General features: G+C 38.4%; 2 protein-coding genes across 6 annotated transcripts in view; both read left to right on the top strand.

Annotated features, from left to right (window-relative positions):
* LOC119535544 (ankyrin repeat domain-containing protein 26-like) overlaps positions 1–23,634 on the top strand; it is a 961,331-nt gene that overhangs the window by 131,762 nt on the left and 805,935 nt on the right. The gene's annotated exons all lie outside the window — the stretch shown is intronic.
* Positions 11,721–15,942, top strand: LOC119535556 (putative ankyrin repeat domain-containing protein 26-like protein). Its single transcript, XM_037837932.1, has 3 exons — positions 11,721–12,131; positions 15,439–15,553; positions 15,705–15,942. The coding sequence occupies exons 1-3, from the start codon at positions 11,872–11,874 to the stop codon at positions 15,912–15,914; spliced, it is 585 nt and encodes a 194-aa protein (XP_037693860.1). The 5' UTR covers positions 11,721–11,871; the 3' UTR covers positions 15,915–15,942.

The following is a 23,634-nucleotide window of genomic DNA, read 5'->3' as shown; positions in this document are numbered from 1 at the left end:
TGCTGTTAAATGCATTCACAGTGTTGTGCTACCATTACCATCATCCATCCCCAAACCCATTTCATCATTCCCAATAGGAACCCAGTATATTTTAGGCCTTAACTTCCCTATCCCACCCCATCCCTTGGTAATAAGATTTTCCCTATTTGCAGATGGCATGATCCTATATATACAAAACCCTGAAAAAGCCACAACACAGCTATTAGAGCTAATAAATTTAGCAAAGTGGCATGGTACAAGATTAACACACAAAAATCAGTCTGCTTCTATACACTAGTAATGAACAATCTAAATAAGAATTAAGACAAATATTCCATTTACTAGAGCAACTAAAAGAATCAAATATCTAGGAATAAATTTATCTGAGGATGTAAAAACTTATACACAGGAAACTACAAAACATTGCTGAAGAAATTAGAGAAAAACCTAAATAAATTGAAGACATTTCATGTTTATGGATTGGAAGACTAAATATTATTAACATGTATTTCTACCTGAAGTGATACACATATTCAATGCAATCCTAGTCAAAATTCCAATACCCTACTTTGCAGAAATGGAAAAGCTAGTCATCAAATTCATGTGGCATGTAAGAGGCCCTGAACAGCCAAAACCATCATGAAAAAGAATGAAACTGGATGAGTTACACTCCCCTATTTTAAAACTTATTCATAGCTACAGTAATCAAAACAGTGTGGAAGTTGCAAAAGGACAAACATATAGACCAAAGAAATAGATTTTAGGTTTCAGAAACACACTCTCACATCTACAGCCAATTGATTTTCTTTATTCAGTTTTATTGAGATATATTCACATAGTATAGAATTATCCAGGCTGTGCAATCAACTGTTCACAATTCCTTCATACATTCATCACCACAACCAATTTATTAACATTTTCATTACTCCAAAAAAGAGGTGCGGGGTAAAATGGCAGATTGGTGAGCTGTATGTTTTAGTTACTCCTCCAGGAAAGTAGGTAGAAAGCCAGGAACTGCATGGACTGGACACCACAGAACAATTTGACTTTGGGCATACTTCATACAACACTCATGAACACGTTGAACTGCTGAGATCAGCGAAATCAGCGCCCCTCCCTGCCAGGCTCAGTCCCATGGGAGGAGGGGCCATCAGCGCTGGGAAGGAGAAGGGAGAACTGCAGTGGCAGCTCTTATTGGAAACTCATTCTACTGATCCAAACTCCAACCATATATAGACTGAGACCAGACACCAGAGAATCTGAGAGCAGCCAGCCCAGCAGAGAGGAGACAGGCATAGCAAAAAACAGCAAGAAAAACTCCAAAATAAAAGAGGAGGATTTTTGGAGTTCTGGTGAACATAGAAAGGGGAAGGGCAGAGCTCAGGCCCTGAGGCTCATATGCAAATCCCGAAGAAAAACTCATCTCTCTGCCCCTTGAATCTTTCCTTAATGGCCCTAATTGCTTTGTGTCTTAGCATTTCAATAACCCATTAGATCTGTGAGGAGGGCTTTTTTTTTTTATCTTTTTTTTTTTTCTGTTTCTAAAACAATTACTCTAAGAAGCCCAATACAGAAAGCCTCAAAGACTTGCAATATGAGCAGGTCAAGACAAGAGCAGAACTAAGAGAGCTCTGAGACAAAAGGCAATAATCCAGTGGCTGAGAAATTTCACTAAACACCACAACTTCCAAAGAAAATGGGGGTGTCCGCTCACAGCCATCATCCTGGTGGACAGGAAACACTCCTGCCCGTCGCCAGCCCCATAGCCCAGAGCTGCCCCAGACAACCCAGTGTGATGGAAGTGCTTCAAATAACAGGCACACACCACAAAACTGGGCGTGGACATTAGCCTTCCCTGCATCCTCACCTGGTTGTCCCAGAGTTGGGAAGGTGGAGCAGTGTGAATTAACAAAGCCCCATTCAGCCATCATTTCAGCAGACTGGGAGTCTCCCTACACAGCCCAGCAGCCCAGAACTGCCCTGAGGGGATGGCATTCAACTGCGACATAGCACAGTCATCCCTCAACAGAGGACCCGGGGTGCACAGCCTGGAAGAGGGGCCCACTCGCAAGTCTCAGGAGCCATACGCCAACACCAAGGACTTGTGGGTCAGTGGCAGAGACAAACTGTGGCAAGACTGAAGGATTAGACTATTGCAGCAGCTTAAAAACTCCAGGAACACCAGGGAGATTTGATTGTTAGAGCCACCCCCCCTCCCTGACCGCCCAGACAAACGCCCCATATACAGGGCGGGCAACACCAACTACACACACAAGCTTGGTACACCAATTGGACCCCACAAGACTCACTCCCCCACTCACCACAAAGGCAAAGCAGGGGAGAACTGGCTTGTGGAGAACAGGTGGCTCGTGGACGCCACCTGCTGGTTAGAGAAAGTGAACTCCACAAAGCTGTAGATCTGATAAATTACAGATAAGGTCTTCAATTTGTCTACAAATCCTAAAAGAACCCTATCAAGTTAAGCAAATACCAAGAGAACAAAAACAACAGAAAATTATAAAGCATATGAAAAAAACAGATGATATGGATAACCCAAGCCCAAGCACCCAAATCAAAAGATCAGAAGAGACACAGTACCTAGAGCAACTAATCAAAGAACTAAAGATGAACAATGAGACCATACTACGGGAGATAAAGGATATCAAAAAGACCCTAGAAGAGCATAAAGAAGACATTGCAAGACTAAATAAAAAAAAGATGATCTTATGGAAATTAAAGAAACTGTTGATCAAATTAAAAACATTCTGGATACTCATAGTACAAGAATAGAGGAAGTTGAACAATGAATCAGTGACCTGGAAGATGACAGAATGAAAAATGAAAGCACAAAAGAAAGAATGGGGAAAAAAATAAAAAAAAAATTGAAATGGACCTCAGGGATATGATAAATAATATAAAACATCTGAATATAAGACTCATTGGTGTTCCACAAGGGGAAGAAAAGGGTAAAGGTCTAGGAAGAGTATTCAAAGAAATTGTTGGAGAAAACTTCCCAAACCTTCTAAACACCATAAATACACACATCATAAATGCCCAGTGAACTCCAAATAGAATAAATCCAAATAAACCCACTCCAAGACATAGTCTGATCACACTGTCAAACACGGAACAGAAGGAGCAAGCTCTGAAAGCAGCAAGAGAAAAGCAATTCACCACATACAAAGGAAACAACATAAGACTAAGAAGTGACTACTCAGCAGCCACCATGGAGGTGAGAAGGCAGTGGCACGACATATTTAAAATTCTGAGTGAGAAAAATTTCCAACCAAGAATACTTTATCCAGCAAAGCTCTCCTTCAAATTTGACGGAGAGCTTAAATTTTTCACAAACAAATGCTGAGAGAATTTGCTAACAAGAGACCTGCCCTACTGGAGATACTAAAGGGAGCCCTACAGACAGAGAAACAAAGAAAGGAGAGAGAGACTTGGAGAAAGGTTCAGTACTAAAGAGATTTGGTATGGGTACATTAAACGATATTAATAGAGGGGAAAAACATATATGACAAACATAAACCAAAGGATAAGATGGCTGATTCAAGAAATGCCTTCATGGTTATAACGTTGAATGTACATGGATTAAACTCCCCAATTAAAAGATATAGATTCACAGAATGGATTAAAAAAATGAACCATCAATATGTTGCATACAAGAGACTCATCTTAGACACAGGGACACAAAGAAACTGAAAGTGAAAGGATGGAAAAAAATATTTCATGCAAGCTACAGCCAAAAGAAAGCAGGTGTAGCAATATTAATCTCAGATAAAAATAGATTTTAAATGCAGGGATGTTTTGAGAGACAAAGAAGGCTGCTACATACTAATAAAAGGGGCAATACAACAAGAATAAATAACAATCATAAATGTTTATGCACCCAATCAATGTGCCACAAAATACATGAGAGAAACACTGGCAAAACTAAAGGAAGCAATTGATGTTTCCACAATAATTGTGGGAGACTTCAACACATCACTCTCTCCTACAGATAGATCAACCAGACAGAAGACCAATATGGAAACTGGAAACCTAAACAATCTGATAAATGAATTAGATTTAACAAGATATATATAGAACATTACATCCCAAATCACCAGGGTACACATACTTCTCTAGTGCTCATGGAACTTTCTCCAGAATAGATCATATGTTGGGACATAAAACAAGGCTCAATAAATTTAAAAAGATTGAAATTATTCAAAGCACATGCTCTGACCACAATGGAATACAATTAGAAGTCAATAACCATCAGAGACTTAGAAAATTCACAAATACCTGGAGGTTAAACAACACACTCCTAAACAATCAGTGGGTTAAAGAAGAAATAGCAAGAGAAATTGCTAAATATATAGAGACGAATGAAAATGAGAACACAACGTACCAAAAGCTATGGGATGCAGCAAAAGCAGTAATGAGGGGGAAATTTATAGCACTAAATGCATATATTAAAAAGGAAGAAAGAGCCAAAATCAAAGAACTAATGGATCAACTGAAGAAGCTAGAAAATGCACAGCAAATGAATCCTAAACCAAGTAGAAGAAAAGAAACAACAAGGATTAAAGCAGAAATAAATGACATAGAGAACAAAAAAACAACAGGATAAATATCACCAAAAGTTGGTTCTTTCAGAAGATCAACAAGATTCACAAGCCCCTAGCTAAACTGACAAAATCAAAAAGAGAGAAGACCCATATAAACAAAATAATGAATGAAAAAGGTGACATAACTGCAGATCCCGAAGAAATTTAAAAAATTATAAGAGGATACTATGAACAACTGTATGGCAACAAACTGGATAATGTAGAGGAAATGGACAATTTCCTGGAAACATATGAACAACCTAGACTGGCCAGAGAAGAAATAGAAGACCTCAACCAACCCATCACAAGCAAAGAGATCCAATCAGTCATCAAAAAGCTTCCCACAAATAAATGCCCAGGGCCAGATGGCTTCACAGGGGAATTCTACCAAACTTTCCAGAAAGAACTGACACCAATCTTACTTAAACTCTTTCAAAACATTGAAGAAAATGGAACACTACCTAACTCATTTTATGAAGCTAACATCAATCTGATACCAAAACCAGGCAAAGATGCTGCAAAAAAGGAAAACTACCGGCCAATCTCCCTAATGAATATAGATGCAAAAATCCTCAACAAAATACTTGCAAATCAAATCCAAAGACACATTAAAAAAATCACACACCATGACCAAGTGGGGTTCATTCCAGGCATGCAAGAATGGTTCAACATAAGAAAATCAATCAATGTATTACAACACATTAACAATTCAAAAGGGAAAAATCAAATGATCATCTCAATAGATGCTGAAAAAGCATTTGACAAAATCCAACATCCGTTTTTGATAAAAATCCTTCAAAAGGTAGGAATTGAAGGAAACTTCCTCAATATGATAAAGAGCATATATGAAAAACCCACAGCCAGCATAGTACTCAGTGGTGAGAGACTGAAAGCCTTCCCCCTAAGAGCAGGAACAAGACAAGGATGCCTGCTATCACCACTGTTATTCAACATTGTGCTGGAAGTGCTAGCCAGGGCAATCTGGCAAGACAAAGAAATAAAAGGCATCCAAATTGGAAAAGAAGAAGTAAAACTGTCATTGTTTGCAGATGATATGATCTTATATCTGGAAAACCCTGAGAAATCGAAGATACAGCTACTAGAGCTAATAAACAAATTTAGCAAAGTAGCGGGATACAAGATTAATGCACATAAGTCAGTAATGTTTCTATATGCTAGAAATGAACAAACTGAAGAGACACTCAAGAAAAAGATACCATTTTCAATAGCAACTAAAAAAATCAAGTACCTAGGAATAAACTTAACCAAAGATGTAAAAGACCTATACAAAGAAAACTACATAACTCTACTAAAAGAAATAGAAGGGGACCTTAAAAGATGGAAAAATATTCCATGTTCATGGATAGGAAGGGTAAATGTCATTAAGATGTCAATTCTACCCAAACTCATCTACAGATTCAATGCAATCCCAATCAAAATTCCAACAACCTACTTTGCAGACTTGGAAAAGCTAGTTATCAAATTTATTTGGAAAGGGAAGATGCCTCGAATTGCTAAAGACACTCTAAAAAAGAAAAACGAAGTGGGAGGACTTATACTCCCTGACTTTGAAGCTTATTATAAAGCCACAGTTGTCAAAACAGCATGGTACTGGCACAAAGATAGACATATAGATCAATGGAATTGGATTGAGAATTCGGAGATAGACCCCCAGATCTATGGCCGACTGATCTTTGATAAGGCCCCCAAAGTCACTGAACTGGGTCATAATGGTCTTTTCAACAAATGGGGCTGCGAGAGTTGGATATCCATATCCAAAATAATGAAAGAGGACCCCTACCTCACCCCCTACACAAAAATTAACTCAAAATGGACCAAAGATCTCAATATAAAAGAGAGTACCATAAAACTCCTAGAAGATAATGTAGGAAACCATCTTCAAGACCTTGTATTAGGCGGCCACTTCCTAGACTTTACACCCAAAGCACAAGCAACAAAAGAAAAAATAGATAAACGGGAACTCCTCAAGCTTAGAAGTTTCTGTACCTCAAAGGAATTTCTCAAAAAGGTAAAGAGGCAGCCAATTCAATGGGAAAAAATTTTTGGAAACTATGTATCTGACAAAAGACTGATATCTTGCATATATAAAGAAATCTTACAACTCAATGACAATAGTACAGACAGCCCAATTATAAAATGGGCAAAAGATATGAAAAGACAGTTCTCTGAAGAGGAAATACAAATGGCCAAGAAACACATGAAAAAATGTTCAGCTTCACTAGCTATTAGGGAGATGCAAATTAAGACCACAATGAGATACCATCTCACACCAATTAGAATGGCTGCCATTAAACAAACAGGAAACTACAAATGCTGGAGGGGATGTGGAGAAATTGGAACTCTTATTCATTGTTGGTGGGACTGTATAATGGTTCAGCCACTCTGGAAGTCAGTCTGGCAGTTCCTTAGAAAACTAGATATAGAGTTACCATTCAATCCAACGATTGCCCTTCTCGGTATATACCCAGAAGATTGGAAAGCAGTGACACGAACAGGTATCTGCACACCAATGTTCATAGCAGCATTATTCACAATTGCCAAGAGATGGAAACAACCCAAATGTCCTTCAACAGATGAGTGGATAAATAAAATGTGGTATATACACATGATGGAATACTACGCGGCAGTAAGAAGGAACGATCTCGTGAAACATATGACAACATGGATGAACCTTGAAGACATAATGCTGAACGAAATAAGCCAGGCACAAAAAGACAAATATTATATGGTATCACTAATTTGAACTTTGAAAAATGTAAAACAAATGGTTTATAATGTAGAATATAGGGGAACTAGCAATAGAGAGCAATTAAGGAAGGGGGAACAATAATCCAAGAAGAACAGATAAGCTATCATGGGTAAATTTAATGTTCTGGGAATGCCCAGGAATGACTATGGTCTGTTAATTTCTGATGGGTATAGTAGGAACCAGTTCACAGAAATGTTGCTATATTAGGTAACTTTCTTGAGGTAAAGTAGGAACATGTTGGAAGTAAAGTAGTTATCTTAGGTTAGTTGTCTTTTTCTTACTCCCTTGTTATGGTCTCTTTGAAATGTTCTTTTATTGTATGTTTTTTTTTTATTTTTTTTATTTTTCATTCAATGGATTTAAAAAAAAAAGTTTAAAAAAAACAAGGAAAAAAATATGTAGAGCCCTCTTGAGGAGCCTGTGGAGAATGCAGGGGTATTGGCCTACCCCACCTCAATGGTTGCTAACATGACCACAGACATAGGGGACTGGTGGTTTGATGGGTTGAGCCCTCTACCACAGGATTTACCCTTGGGAAGACTGTTGCTGCAAAGGAGAGGATAGGCCTCCCTATAATTGTGCCTAAGAGCCTCCTCCCGAATGCCTCTTTGTTGCTCAGATGTGGCCCTCTCTCTCTAGCTAAGCCAACTTGAAAGGTGAAATCATCGCCCTCCCCACTACGTGGGATCAGACACCCAGAGGAGTGAATCTCCCTGGCAACGTGGAATATGACTCCCAGGGAGGAATGTAGACCCGGCATCGTGGGATGGAGAACATCTTCTTGACCAAAAGGGGGATGTGAAAGGAAATGAAATAAGCTTCAGTGGCAGAGAGATTCCAAAAGGAGCCAAGAGGTCACTCTGGTAGGCACTCTTACACACAATTTAGACAACCCTTTTTAGGTTCTAAAGAATTGGGGTAGCTGGTGGTACTTACCTGAAACTATCAAACTACAACCCAGAACCCATGAATCTCGAAGACAATTGTATAAAAATGTAGCTTATGAGGGGTGACAATGGGATTGGGAAAGCCATAAGGACAACACTCCCCTTTGTCTAGTTTGTGGATGGATGAGTAGAAAAATAGGGGAAGGAAACAAACAAACAAACAGACAAAGGTACCCAGTGTTCTTTTTTACTTTAATGCTGTTTTTCACTTTAATTATTATTCTTGTTATTTTTGTGTGTGTGCTAATGAAGGTGTCAAGGACTGATTTAGGTGATGAATGTACAACTATGTAATGGTACTGTGAATAATCGAATGTACGATTTGTTTTGTATGACTGCGTGGTATGTGAATATATCTCAATAAAATGAAGATTTAAAAAAAAAGAATTAAAAGAAGAATAAAGAAATATAAGTGAAAAAGAACACACAAATCATTCCACCCCTCTCACCCCACCCTTTTCATTTTTTTCATTTAGTTTTAGTCCCCATTTTTCTGCTCATCCATCCATACCCTGGACAAAGGGAGTATGAGCCACAAGGTTTTCACAATCACACCGTCACACCATGTATGCTACAAAGTTTTACAATCATCTTCAAGAATCAAGGCTAGTGAGTTGCAGTTCAACAGTTTCAGGTATTTCCTTCTAACTATTCCAATGCACTAAAACCTAAAAAGGGATATCTATATAGCACATAAGAATGCCCTCCAGAGTGACCCCTTGACTGCATTTGAGATATCTCAGCCACTGAAACTTTATTTTGTTTCATTTCACTTTCTCCAATTGGTCAAGAAGATTTTCTCAATCTCATAATGCCAGGTCCAGGCTCATCCCCAGGAGTCATGTCCTGCATTGCTGGGGAGATTTATACCCCTGGGAGTCATGACACATATAAGGGGGGGAAGGGCAGTGAGTTCACCTGCGGAGTGGGCTTAGAGAGACAGAGCCACATCTGAGTAACAAATAGGTTCTCTGGAAGAGGCTCTTAGGCACAATTATAAGTAGGCTTAGCCTCTCCTTTGCAGAAACATGCTTCATAAGGGCAAGCCCCAAGATCAAGGGCTCTGGCCAATTGATTTTTGAAATGAGTACGGAATACACCCAATGGAGAAAGAATAGTTTCTTTAACAAATGTCCTGGGGAAACTGGATATCCATATGCAAAAGAATGAAGGAGGACACCTAGTTCACACTGTATACAAAAATCAACTCATAATGGGCCAAAGACATACATACAAGAACTGAAACTGTAAAACTCCTAAAAGAAAACATAGCAGAACAGCCTCAGGACCTTGAATTAGGCAAAGGATTCTTAGAGTTTACACCAAAAGCTAAAGCAACAAAAGACAAAAAGTAGATAAATGAGACATCATAAAAATTAACAAGTTTTGTGCATCAAAGGACATTATCAAATTGAAAAGACAACCTACACATTGGCAGAAAACATTTAGATGCCATATATCTGGTAAGTGTTTAATATCCCAAATAAAGACCTCCTACAACTCAGCTACAAAAAATCTAACAACCCAATTGCTCTAGTTTTGTCAGCTTATTTATATGGCTCCAGTGACTCAACTTAGACCCACCCCAAATGGGCAGGCAGAGCAACACCTCCATGGAAATTATCCAATCAGAGTCATCACCCAGAGCTGGGTGGGGCGCATTCCAAAGAAACACTCAAAGAAATCTAATCAACACTGATAACGTCTGCACACAAGACTACATCAAAGACAATGGCATTTGGGGGACACAATATATTCAAACTGGCACACCAATTAAAAAATGGAGAAAGATTTGAATAGATTTCTCCAAGGCAGGTATACAAATGGCCAAGAAGCACATGAAAAGATGCTCAATATGATTCATCATTAGGAAAATGCAAATCAGAACCACAATGTGGTACCATTTCACACCCACCAGAAAAATAGAAATAGACATAGAAAATAACAAGTGTTGGAGAGAATGTGGAGAAACAGGAACGCTTGTGCATCATTGGTGGAAATGTAAAATGGTGCAGCTGCAGTGAAAAACAGTGTGGCAGCTCCTTAGAAAGTTAAACATGGAATTACCATATGACCCAGCAATCCCACTTCTGGGAACATACCCAAAAGAATTGAAGTCCGGGACTCGAACATACATTTGCACAGCAATGTTCAAAGCAGCATTATTCATAATTGCCTAAAAGTGGAAACAACACAAGTGTCCATCAGCAGATGAATGGATAAATAAACAGTGGCACACACACACACACACACACACACACACACACACACACACACACACACACAAATAAGGAAGTTCATAAATATTTGTCCTTTTATCTGGCTTTGTTCACCCACCATGATGTCATCAAGTTTCATCCATATTGTAGCATTTATCCGAATGTCATTCTGTGTTATGGCTGTATACTATTCCATTGTTTATCTATACCATGTATTAAACTGACAATTGGTTAAAGAAAAAAACTATACTTAAGTGTTCCCCACATAACAGAGTCAGAAACAAAACAAAGTGAGCTGGAAAGAGACAGGGATTTATTTGGCTCCTTGGGTTTATACAGCACAAAGAAGCACATATATATTTTATCCCTACTCTGCAGAGGAAAATGACACTGCTTAGGGAACATATTTCTAAGCTTGGAATTAAGCCCAAAGAAGGGTCCTCTGCCCACCTAGAATGGGGCAGTCAGACCCTCTCACCCAGGCTTTTCTCTGCTTTGGATTCTACAGCCTCGCAGGTCCCTGGTGCTCCTCCTATTAGATGCTGTCAGGCCTTTTCAGTCCCTTTTATAGGCCCTTCTTCTATGCTATCCTTTCTTGTTGATAAACTCTGAGGATATGTCCTTGGTTCTTTTAGCTTCTTTCTGCATTTCTCTTATCATCTGTAGAGCGATGACTTCTTAGTCCCTCTGGCCCTTTTCTATTCCTTCGACCTCTAACTGCTTTTCTGTTTTCCTAGCACTTGTGGTTTATCCGTCTGTAATATGCTGCTCCCTAATTTGTTGCTCCCATGTCTGCTCCCTCCTCCCCTGTGACGGACCAGGAAGGTTACCTTGAACACCTTTGCATCTCTGGGACTAAATGGAATGCTGTACAGAGAGGCACCTAATTCATCTTCAATAAATGAAAGAATACTAGGGATTTGGTAGGTTAATTATCCTCATTTCATCACCGTCAGGCAGAACCCTGGAAGAGATGGACCCGATTCTCGGTAGAGGGCTAAATAACACTACAGAAAACAGGGAGTATTAACTGACTTTTTTGTTTCTGGAAATACCCCAGAGAGTAAAACAGTAAAGGAGATATTCTTTAATAGCCTGATGACCACCAAGAAGATTGCAGAGGCCGGACTTTGCGCACGCGCTCTGGGCATCCGCGGGAACCGCACGCGGAAGCCTCACGCGCGTGCGCACGCGCAGGGACGCCGGCTCCGGAGGCGCGCCCGCGTTTTCTGTTTAGCGGCTTCGGTTGGCTACAGTTTTTTTCTGGGCCTAAAAGTTCCAGAATCCAGAAGTTCCGTTTAGGGATGTGTGAGGATGGTGGGTGTGGACCCCTCTAGTCCTGATTCTTGGCTCGGGGGATGGTGAAAAGCCGAGGGACGGGTGAGGTGCCTCTGGAGCCCTCCCTCAGCCATGAAAAGAATTTTCTGCTTCCGGAGGAGGAAGAGCGATCCGTCGCCGAGCGCCGGCAGCCCGCGCAGGGCGGCGGGTCGCGGTACCTCCTCCGGGACCCGGACCTCGGCAAGATCCACAGGGCCGCCAGCCGCGGCAAAGTGGCCAAAGTGCAGCACATCCTTCTGTTCGGAAAAAGCCGTGGGAATGATAAGGACAAAATGAACAGGTGATGGGGCCCGCGTGGCGGGTGAGGACGGGCCGGCGGGAGGGGTTCGGGGCGCCCGGGGTGCAGCCTCGACTCGTCGGTCCCCCGATGGCCGGTCCCCTGAGAGGCCATCTCCGCTGAGGCTGTCGCCCGAGGGGTGTCCCCCCAGTAGTTAATCTTCTGAGTGGCTCTTTCGGAAGAGACTGTCCCCCAAAGTATATCTTTCCAGGGGCTGCCCCCATGAGGCCCTCAAACCTAAAGTCTCAGCTCCTTCCCTCTGAAGACCCTAAGTGCCTGGACGAGGAACTTCACCTGAGGTCTGGCGCCAGTATAATCAGAGGCTCTCAGTATAATCACAGGATCGTTGTGCTTTCATCAGTAATCAATATTAGAACATTTTCATTGCTCCAAAAAGAAAAACCCCATATCCTTTATACCTCTGTATTATTGACAAATAGCATGTGTCCCACTTTTGTTACAATTGATGGAAGTTACTAAAATATTACGGGTAACTATAGTCCGTAGCTTGCATTAGGTGCATCTTTTCCCATATACCACCCTGTTACCAACACCTTGTAATAGTGACATGTATTTGTTCTAGTTCATGGAAGAACATCTTATATTTGTACTATTAACTACCTTCGTCATCCACAACTGAGTTCACTATGTTAAACACTTCCATGTTTTATTCTCTAGCTTTCCTTCTAGTGATATACATGACCCTCAACATCTCCTTTCATCCACACCACGGTCACTTATATGATTCAGCACTGTTAATTATACTCACCGTAATGTGCTACCATCACCTCTATCCATTTCCAAACATTTTCAGTCCACCTTATTAAAAATTCTGCACAAATTAAGCATCAGCTCCCCATTGTCTACCCTCACTATCTTCTGATAACATGTATTCTAGATATTAACTCCATGACTTTGCTCATTATATTTAGCTCATATTAGTGAGATCATATGATATTTATCCTTTTGTGTCTGGGTTGTTTCACTCAACATAATATCCTCAGGGTTCATCCATGTTGTTGTGTGCATCAGGATTTCATTCCTTCTTACTGCTGAGTAATATTTCATCATAGATATATACCACCTTTTCTTTATCCATGCATTGGTTAATGGACGCTTGGGTTGTTTCCATCTTTTGGCAGTTGTGAATAATGCACTCTGAACATTGGTATGCAAATGTCTGTTCATGTCCCTGCTTTCAGTTCTTTTGAGTATATATCTAGTAGCAGGATTACGGGGTCATATGGCAGTTCTGTACTTAGCTTGCTGAGGAACCACTAAAGGGTCTTCTACAATGGGTCTACCATTTTACATTCCAGCAGTGAATAAGTGTTACTTTTTCTCCACATCCTCTCCAGCATTTGTAGTTTTCTGTTTGTTTAAGAGTAGTCATTCTAAGTAGATGTGAAATGATATCTGATTGTGGTTTTGATTTGCATTTTCCTCAGAGCCAGTGATTTTTAGCATTTTTTATGTGTTTTTTAGCCATTTTCTCCTTGAAAAATGTCCATTCAAGTCTTTTGCCCATATTTAATTTGGGTTGTCTTTTTCTTGTCGAGTTGTTGGATATCTTCGTTTATTCTGGATATTAAACCCTTATCAGGTATGTGGTTTCCAAATATTTTCTCCCCCTGAGTAGGCTGCCTTTTCACATTTTTGTCACAGTCTTTTGAAGCACAAGAATCTTCAGTTCTGATGTGGTCCCATTTATCTTATTTTTTCTTTCATTGCTTGTGCTTTAGGTGTTAAGTCTAAGAAACCACTGCTTACCAAAAGATATTGAATATGTTTTCCTATATTTTCTTATAGGAGTTTTGTGATCCTGACTCTTATATTTAGGACTTTGATCCATTTTGAGGTAATTTTTTATAAGGTCTGAGATATGGGTGTTCTTTTTGTTGGCACATTTGTTAAAGACACCGTTGTGACCCATTGGGGTAGACTTGTCAGCCTTGTCAAAAATCAATTGGCCATAATTGTGTGGGTCCAATTCTGAACTCTCATTTTGGTTTCATTGATATTAACATGTCTGTCTTTATGCCAGTACCATGCTGTTTTGACCACTGTAGCTTTGTAATATGCTTTAAAGTCAGCAAGTGTGATTCTTCCAACTTTGTTTTTCTTTTTCAGGATGTTTTTGGCTACTCAGGGCCCCTTACACTTTCAAATAAATTTGATAATTGACCTATCCATTTCTTCAAAGTGTGCTGTTGGAGTTTTGGTTGGGATTGTGTTGACTCTCTAAATCAATTTGGATAAAATTGACATCTTAATGATACTTAGTTTTCCAGTTCATGAGCATGGAGTGTCCTTCCATTTATTTAGTCTTTGATTTATTTTAGCCATGCTTTGTAATTTTTTTGACTACAGGTCCTTTAAATCCTTGGTTGAATTTATTCCTAGATATTCCTAGATATAAAATGAGCTATACCTATTCATTTAAATTCTGAGTTTCCTTTGGCTTAGTTAATGTTTCTTGAATATCAAAGTAACAATTATTTTATCCTTTTAATTCCTTTTGTTGTTGTTTTATTTCAACCCTTTTTCCCCATAACACTTTAATGAATTAAACCTTATTTAACTGCCAACCAAATGACCAGAACTTCAGTAAACCTGTTGTATGTACCATATTTCTCTTCCTATATGGCACTGTGAACTGTGCAATGTCCCATTAACGATGTCCCATTGTTTTATGTATCAATAAAATTTTTAAAAATGCAGCTAACCATGGTTGTAAAACATCATCAACTGTAAGTTGCATTCCAATATCAGAGATATTAAAACGTGAGAAAATGAGCATCTTTGAATCATGGAAATTCAGTTTTTCTCTAATGCTTAATACATATCTGCAAAATAGGTATAATTGTATCATTTTTACTTAGGTGAAATGTTGTCATTGTTAAGTAGTAATAGTAATTTTAGCTAACATTTATTGAACTGTTTTTTTCTGCCAGGACCTGTTATAAAAACATTGTATGGATTCTGATTTAAGCTTCACAGTGGTGTCCTATTGGATAGCTGCAATTTTTCTCCCAATTTTACTGATAAGGAAATGGAGGCAAAGAAAGTCTGAGAGCTGATAAGTCAGAGAATTAAAATAGATTTCAAACCCAAATGGGCTGAATTGAAAGGCCATGCTCTTTCATTAATGTAGTAATATGTGCTAATAAATATTAAACTTCAGAAGAAAATAAGTCTTTGTTTTGAAGGCCTAGGAGTTGCCTGCTCTTTAATGTTTACAATTAAACTAATAATTGTACATCTTGAGATAGTGACTATAAGTTCCTGAAAAGTCCTCTCACTTTTATAGGACTGCTCTGCCTCTGGCCTGTTCCAATGGCCATGCAGAAGTGGCAACTCTCCTGGTAGAGAGAAAGTGCCAGCTGAACCTGTGTGACAGTGAAAATAGGATGGTTCTGAAGAAGGTATGTAGTGGTCAGCTGTTTCAGCATGAGATGGATTTGACTTAAATACTTAGGACAAAAGCAAATTCATATAACTAATCAGTGAAATATTTGGAATGTTTACTCTTAATTCCTAGAATTTGAAGTCTGTTTCTCCTTCTAATACTGACAGGCTGTACAATGCCAGGAAGAGGAATGTGCAACCATCCTGCTAGAACATGGTGCTGACCCAGATATTACGGATGCCAGTGGCAACACCGCTCTCCACTATGCTGTCTGTGCTCAGCAGATACCAATAGCAGCCAAACTGCTCTCACACAAGGCAAACATTGAGGCAAGAAACAAAGCAGAGATCTACCAGCTTCATTTACAAAATATTTGAAATAAATTTCTTTTAATATTGACATAAATAGGGTCTATTTTACATATTTGGTTTGGAAACAGGTTTTATTAAAAAAAACTAGGGAAAAGCATTTTATAATAAATAGAATTCTTGCTGCTGTTGACAGATCCTATTTTATTAAAATTGTTTTATTATAAAAGTGATTTATCTCTCAATGACCAAGGCTTAAAAGAGAAGAAGAGGAAAAGAAAAAGGAGAGAACAAGCAGAAATATTCAGGTCAATCTGGAAATTTAGTAATTGAGGGAAAATTTCAAGAGATTTGTTTTTCCAGTTTATATGTTTAGGCAAGGTGCTCTTCAATTCTGTAGATGATAATTCCTAGTTTGTGAAATGGTGAGTTGTAAACTTGCCTCAAGGTCAATTTTAAGAGGTCTGTGAGGAAATCAAATTGAGTGGAATAGGCAATGATTCAGAAAAATAATTAACTGGTGTCCTATTCTGGCAGAAATAGCCACTTAGACAAGAGTCTAAACTCTGCTCTCAAATCTAGAATGTCTGGATGGGAAGGTGGGAGGAAAGGATTTTATGCACAATGAAATTATAATGCAGTTTGAGTTTACTAGTCTATTCCACCACTACCCAGGAAAATTCAATCCAGCTTTCAGTATGTACTATATTTTTACTCTTTCATTTTTTTGGCCAAATCTCCAAATGATAAAGGGAATTGGCCATGAGAGTATGAGTTGAAACTGAAGTGATTTTTTTTCATTTAGCATGTTATTGTGAACATTCAGATTTTTCCACCACGTATCATTAAGGGCTGCATTAGGTTCATTTGTGTTGATATAGTACATAGAAATGGCTATGAAGTTTTGGAAAGGATATCTGCCAAATGTGGTTCTCAGGATGAGGTGGATTTGAATCCTGATCCTGAGATCTGTGTAGCAGTGTAGCAACTGCCTGACTAACTTCCAGAGAGTTGGCTGATGGTTAAAGTTGGCCAGAAATTAAGTTTGGGTGATAATGATCACTCTTGTCCCCTTGGCCACCGTTTTCCTGAGGATGATTTAAATAAAGCTCGTTTGCTGTTGTGCAAGGAGGATGGCTTAGGTTTAGCATCCCTATAAGGAAAGTAATTAGCCTCCCCTTCAGGGGTTCCAGGAAGCTTCTTTGCCACTCAGGTCAGGGTGGCCCCTGCAGATGCACTTGCTTCTCCTCATAAAGGCAAATGCAAGCATGCCAAATTGCTTTGCTCTGGCTTGCCCTTAGTCCATAATAAACCCATACATGCTACAAAAGGAAAACTTATAAACATGTGCCACCCAGAACCAGAAAATGTCCTGTCTACTTAATCCTTTTCCTACTTCAGGGAAAGAAAGTCTGTTTACACTTGAGATGAGAGCAGAGGGATCAGAAAAATGGAAATTGGATGCCATGCTAGAATCCACCAGTTGTGTTTTCTCATTTCCTTAGAACCATGGGTGGATTTTTCAATAGAGCTGTGTAAGTAGAGAAGTATGCCTTTCTTTCTCGAATTCTTAAATTCACTACCAATTATGTGACTGTGTCTAAATGCTTTTTTAAAAAATTCAATTTTATTGAGATATATTCACATACAATACAATCATCCAAAGTGTACAATCAGTTGTTCACAGTACCATCATATACTTGTGCATTCATCACCCCAATTTATTTTTTGAACATATTCCTTGTACCAGAAAAAGTGAAAATAAGAATAAAAAATAAAAGTAAAAAAGAACACCCGAATCATTTCCCCTCCCATCCTATTTTTCCTTTAGTTTTTTGTCCCCATTTTTATACTCATCCACCCATACACTGGATAAAGGGAGTGTGATCCACAAGGCTTTCACAATTACACTGTCATCCCTTGTAAGCAGTAAGGCTACTGGGTTGCAGTTTGATAGTTTCAGGTATTTATTTCTAGCTATTCCAATGCATTAAAACCTAAAAAGGGTTATCTGTATAGTACATAAGAATGCCCACCAGAGTGACCTCTCAACTCCATTTGGAATCTCTCAGGCACTGAAATTTTTTTCATTTCATTTCATTTTGCATCCCCTTTTTGGTCAAGATGTTCTCAGTCCCCTGTTGTTGGGTCCAGATTCATGCCCAGGAGTCATATCCCATGTTCTCACAGAGATTTACAGCCCTGGGTGTCAGATCCCACATAGCAGGAAGGGCAGTGAGTTCACCCACCAATTTTGCTTTGCTAGAGAGAGAGGCCACTTCTGAGCAGCAAAGTGGTACTCGGGGAGACTCTTAGGCACAATTATAAACAGGTTTAGCATCTCCTTTGCAGTAATGAGCTTCATAAGGGCAAGTCCCATGATAGAGAGCATGGCACATCAAATGGCCAGTCCTCAGTGTCTGTGAGCACATCATCAATAATCCAGGGGAGGAAGCCCAACACCTCTGCTTTTCCCCCCAGCTTCTCAGGGAGGCCCTGCTTATATATTTTTATTCTCTGTCCAAATTACTTTGGGATGTGATGTATTTCTCACTAACCTATTGAAACCTACTAGGCCCGTGTGACACCTGAAACTCAGAGCTAGAACTTGGCAGATATGAATGTCACTATTAGAACTTATAGCAACTTAAAAAAGCTGAATAAGTGTCAAGACTTCAACTAAAGATATGAATGAAACAGATGTGGTTAGGACTGCAGCAAATTGGGCCAGAGGGTAAATGACAATACTGACTGCATTTTATAACCTCAAATTCCATTTGAGACCAAGGGAAGAGATATTTAGAAGGTGCAAGATCTATATTTCCTAAACAATTTAACTCCTACAGTTTGTTCAGATTCCATACTTAGAAGGAACTTTTAACAGGAAGGGAAGCAATCTTTTTTCAGGTTTTAAATTCACTTGAGAAATAGGTAATTTTGTACATTATAAACTGTTTTTACTCATTTTTATGATGACTTCACAACACTTTTACTTGCTGTAAGTGAAAACAAACAGCAAATGGTAGAATTTTTAGTAAAGAAAGAAACAAATATACGTGCAGTTGATAAGGCAAAAAGGTACAGTAGTTCTTCCTTTTTTTAAACCTCAGTGGTGTTCCAGAGTGGTAACAACCACTTATGTCAGAGAGACTGAATTAATAAGAAAATTATTAACTTATGATTATTTTTATATGGTGAACAATATCCACAAAAATCATCAGATAGTAGCAAAGTAGTTTTTCTGATGGGGCAACATGAAAACCAGAATGTAGCAGGATTCATATTTTTTATGATATTTGTTGATGTTTGTGATTTATAATCTGATTTTTTGTCATATGATCTCATTAATGATTTTGTAAAGTACAGACTAATTTTTATTTTACTTTATGATGCAATACTGAATTTTTTAACTTTTTATTGTGAAATATAACACATATACAGAAAGGTGATAATTTTCAAAATACAATTTAGCAAGTAGTTAGAGATCAAATTTCAAAGAATGTTATGAATTACTATTCCACAATTTCAGTTATTTCCTTATTGTGAAAAAGAATGCATACACAGAAAGGTGATAACTTTCAAAGTATAATTTAACAAGTTGCTATAGAGAAAAGTTCGAAGCATCTTATATGTTACAGTTCCACCATGCCATTTATGTCCTTCTAGCCATTCTAGTATCCTAGAAATGAAAAATATATATATATAAATAATCAGTATTCATAATCCTTTGTTAAATCCTGTTTTGTCAGTTGCTACCCCTCTCTCTTGTTTGATCACTGTCTCAGGGATATCTGGGCAGCCACCAGCCTAACTTATTCATATTAAAAAGCAGTGTCAACATTATGGGGAAGGGGCATGCATCTGGTTGATGTTCTTGGAGAGGCTGTTGCCTCTGGGGTTTTGGACTTATCTGGCATCAGAACATTCAGGATATTTAAGTTTCTGAAAAGTAAACATAGTGAGTGAAACTTTTATAGAGTCTCAGATAGGGACCTGGGTATTCATTGGTATTTTGGGGACTACTATTGGTTAGGGCTTGGCATACTGTGGACATTTGGAATATCTACCTAGAGCTTACATTAGAGTAACTTCCAGGATAGCCTTGTAACTCTGTTTGAAAGCCCTTAGCCACTGAAACCTTATTTTATTACCTTTTCCCCCACTTTTGGTCAAAAAAGCATTCTCAATCCCTGGATGCCAGGGCCCAGCTCATTCCTAGAAGTCATATTCCATTTTGCCAGGGAGATTCACTCCCTTGGGGGTTATGTTCTACAAAGAGGGTAGGTTAATGAATTTATTTGCAGAATTGGGCTTACAGAGAGAAAGGCCACATCTGAACAGCAAAGAGGTTCTCTGGACTTGACTCCTAGGCATTATTAGAAGGAGGCTTAGCTTCCTCTTTACAGCCATTAATTCACTAGAGTAAGCCTCAAGATCAAGAGCTTGATTTATTAAGTAGGGGGTTCCTAATTTCATGTAACATATATTCTGTCCAAAATAAACAGTGTTTCATGTTGTCTTTACTTAGTTGTACACTCATCATCACTACCAAATTTTAAACAATTATCATAACCCAAATTATCCCAAAGCTCTTATCAGCCCCTGCTTATTTAACCCTGGTATTAGTGTGGTACTGGTAATGTATTCCTATTAAATATAGTCTATAATATTCATATATAGTCTATAATATGCAATATGTAGTTTTTCCCATTTACCATTCTGTTGTTAACTCTTTGTACCAGTGTCATACCTTAGAAGTAGATCATGCAAGCACTTGTGGGATACGTATACATTTAAGCAAACCCTTTCAATCATGTTTGCCTTCAGTGTGGCACTGAATATATGTGGCACAGTCTCAATAATGAATAGTCATCCACCCTGTCCACTCCCATACATTTAAGTTCAGTGTCATTATGATGTCTGTAGATACTAGGCTATCATTCCCCCTTCATTAGCTTCTGATTCCCCTACATTCTACATTATAAGACACTGATTTTACCTTGTTCAGGGAGTTCATAGTAGTGGTAACATACAATATCTATCCTTTTGTGTCTGAGTCACTTCACTCAGCATTATGTCTTCAAGGTTCATTCAAGTCATCATATGTTTCAAGACCTTGTTCCTTCTTATTGCTGCATAGTATTCCAACATATGTATATACCACACTTTGTTTATCCACTCGTCTGTTGAAGGACACGTGGGTTTTTTCCACCTTGGGCAAATATGAACAGTGCTGCTATGAACATCAGTGTACAAATGTCTGTTCATGTAACTGCTTTCAGATCTTCGTGGTATATACTGAGAAGTGAAATTGCTAGATCATAGGGTAACTCAATATCTAGTTTTCTGTGGAACCACCAAACTGCCTTCCACAGTGGCTGTACCATTATGCCTTCCTACCAGCAATGAGTAAGATTTTCAATTTCTCCATATTCTCTCCAGCATTTGTAGTTTCTTGTTTGTTTAATGGCACCCATTCTTATTGGTGTGAAATGGTATCTCATTGTAGCTCTAATTTGCCTTTCCCTAGAAGCTAGTGAAGATGAACATTTTTTCATGTGTTTTTTAGCCACTTGTATTTCCTCTTCAGAGAAATGTCTCTTCATATTTTTGCCCATTTTATACTTGAGCTGTTTATACTATTGTCATTGAGTTGGAGGATTTCTTTATATATGTGGGATATCAGTCTCTTATCAGACGTATGGTTTCCAAATATTTGCTCCCATTGCATTGGCTGTCTCTTTAACTTTTTGACAAATTCATTTGAGGTATGGAAGCTTTTGATTTTGAGAAGTTCCCATGTATGTACTTTTTCTTTGGGTGTTGCTTATGCTTTGGGTGTAAGTTCTAAGAAGTGACCTCCCATTACTAGGTCTTGAAGATGGTTCCCTACATTATCTCTTGAGAGTTTTATGGTACAGTTTCTTACACTGAGGTCTTTGATCCTCTTTTGAGTTAATTTTTGTAAAGGGAGTAAGATTTGGATCCACTTTCATTCTTTTGGATATGGCTATCCAGTTCTCCCAGCTGATTTGTTGAAGAGACTGTTCTAAGTTCAGTGGATTTGGGGACTCTACCAAAAATCAGTCAACCATGGATCTAGGGTCTACTTCTGAACTCTTGGTTTGATTCCATTGAATAATATGTTGATCTTTGTACCAATACCATGCTGTTTTGACCCTTGTGTCTTTATAGTAGGCTTTAAAGTCTGGAAGTGTAAATCCTCCTCCTAAATTCTTTTTTAGAATGTTTTTGGTAATTCAGAGCCCCTTTTCCTTCCAAATAAATTTGATTACTAGCTTTTCCAGGTCTGAAAAGTAGGTTTTTGGAACTTTGATTGCAATTGCATTGAATCTGTAGACCAGTTTGGGTAGAATTGACATCTTGATGATGTTTGTTTAGTCTTCCTATCCGTGAACATGGAAATTTTCCGCTATTTAGGTCCTTTTTTATTTCTTTTAAGTTTATATTTTCTGTGTAGAGGTCTTTTACATCCTTGGTTAACTTTATTCATAGGTATTTGATTTTTTAAATTGCTTTGTGAATTGAATTTTTTCTTGAGTGTCTCTTCATTAGGTTATTTCTAGTATATAGGAACATTAATGACTTTTGCACAGTAATCTATCCTGCCAATTTGCTGAATTTGTTTATTACTTAAAGTACTTTTGTTATCAATTTCTCGGGATTTTCCAAGTATACAATCATATCATCTGCCAATAATGACAGTTTTACTCTTTCCTTTCCAATTTGGATGCCTTTTATTTCTTTGTCTTGCCAGATTGAACTGGCTACAACTTCTAGCACAACATTGAATAATAGTTGTGACAGTGGCCATCCTTGTCTCATTCCTGATATTAGGGGTAAGGCTTTCAGTCTCTCATCATTCAGTACTATGCTGGCTGTGCATTTTCATATATGTCCTTTATCATACTGAGGAAGTTTCCTTCAATTCCTATCTTTTGAAATGATTTCATCAAAAAGTGATGCTGAATATTGTCAAATGCTTTTTCACCATCTATTGAGATGATCACTTGATTTTTCCCTTTTGATTTGTTAATGTGTTTATTACTTCATATAATATTGCAGAAGAAATATAAGTGAACTAGAGGTCAGAACAATCAAATGTGAATACATAAGAGAAGAAATGGTATAAAAAATCAAAAATTTGAAATTCATCTAAGGGAAATGATAGGCAATATGAAGTGCACAAATGTAAGAATTATTGTGTCCCAGAAAGAGAAGAGTAAAGGATTTGGAAGAGTATTTGAAGACATGGTTGGGGAAAACTTCCCAACCTTTCTAAATGACATAAATATGCAAATCAAAGATGCCCAAAGAACTCCCATAGAGTACATCTAAATAAACCCACTCCAAGACATACTAATCAGATTGTCAAATCAAGAGAAGGGAAAAGTCCTGAACACAAGAGAAAAGTGATTCACCACTTACAAGGGAAGTATCATAAGCATAGTACTGACTACTCAGCTGGCACCACAGAGGTGAGAAAGCAGTGGTAGGACATATTTAAGATGCTGAAAGACAACAATTTCCAGGCAAGAATTCTTTATCTAGCAAAGCTCCCCTTCAGAATTGAGGGAGAGTTTAACATTTTTACAGACAAACCAATGCTGACAGAATTTGTTAACAGACCTGCCCAGCAAGGCATATTAAAGGGAGTCCTCCTAGCTGAGAAAAAGAAAGGAGAGAGAGGTCTGGAGAAGGGCACAGAACTGGAGAATATTAGTAAGGGTAATTTTATGAAAAAAAAAAAAGAGGGAGGAAAATATAT

The sequence above is a fragment of the Choloepus didactylus genome, chromosome 5, assembly GCF_015220235.1.
Source record: "Choloepus didactylus isolate mChoDid1 chromosome 5, mChoDid1.pri, whole genome shotgun sequence".
NCBI lineage: Eukaryota > Metazoa > Chordata > Mammalia > Pilosa > Megalonychidae > Choloepus > Choloepus didactylus.
This window is presented reverse-complemented; position numbering and strand designations above follow the sequence as displayed.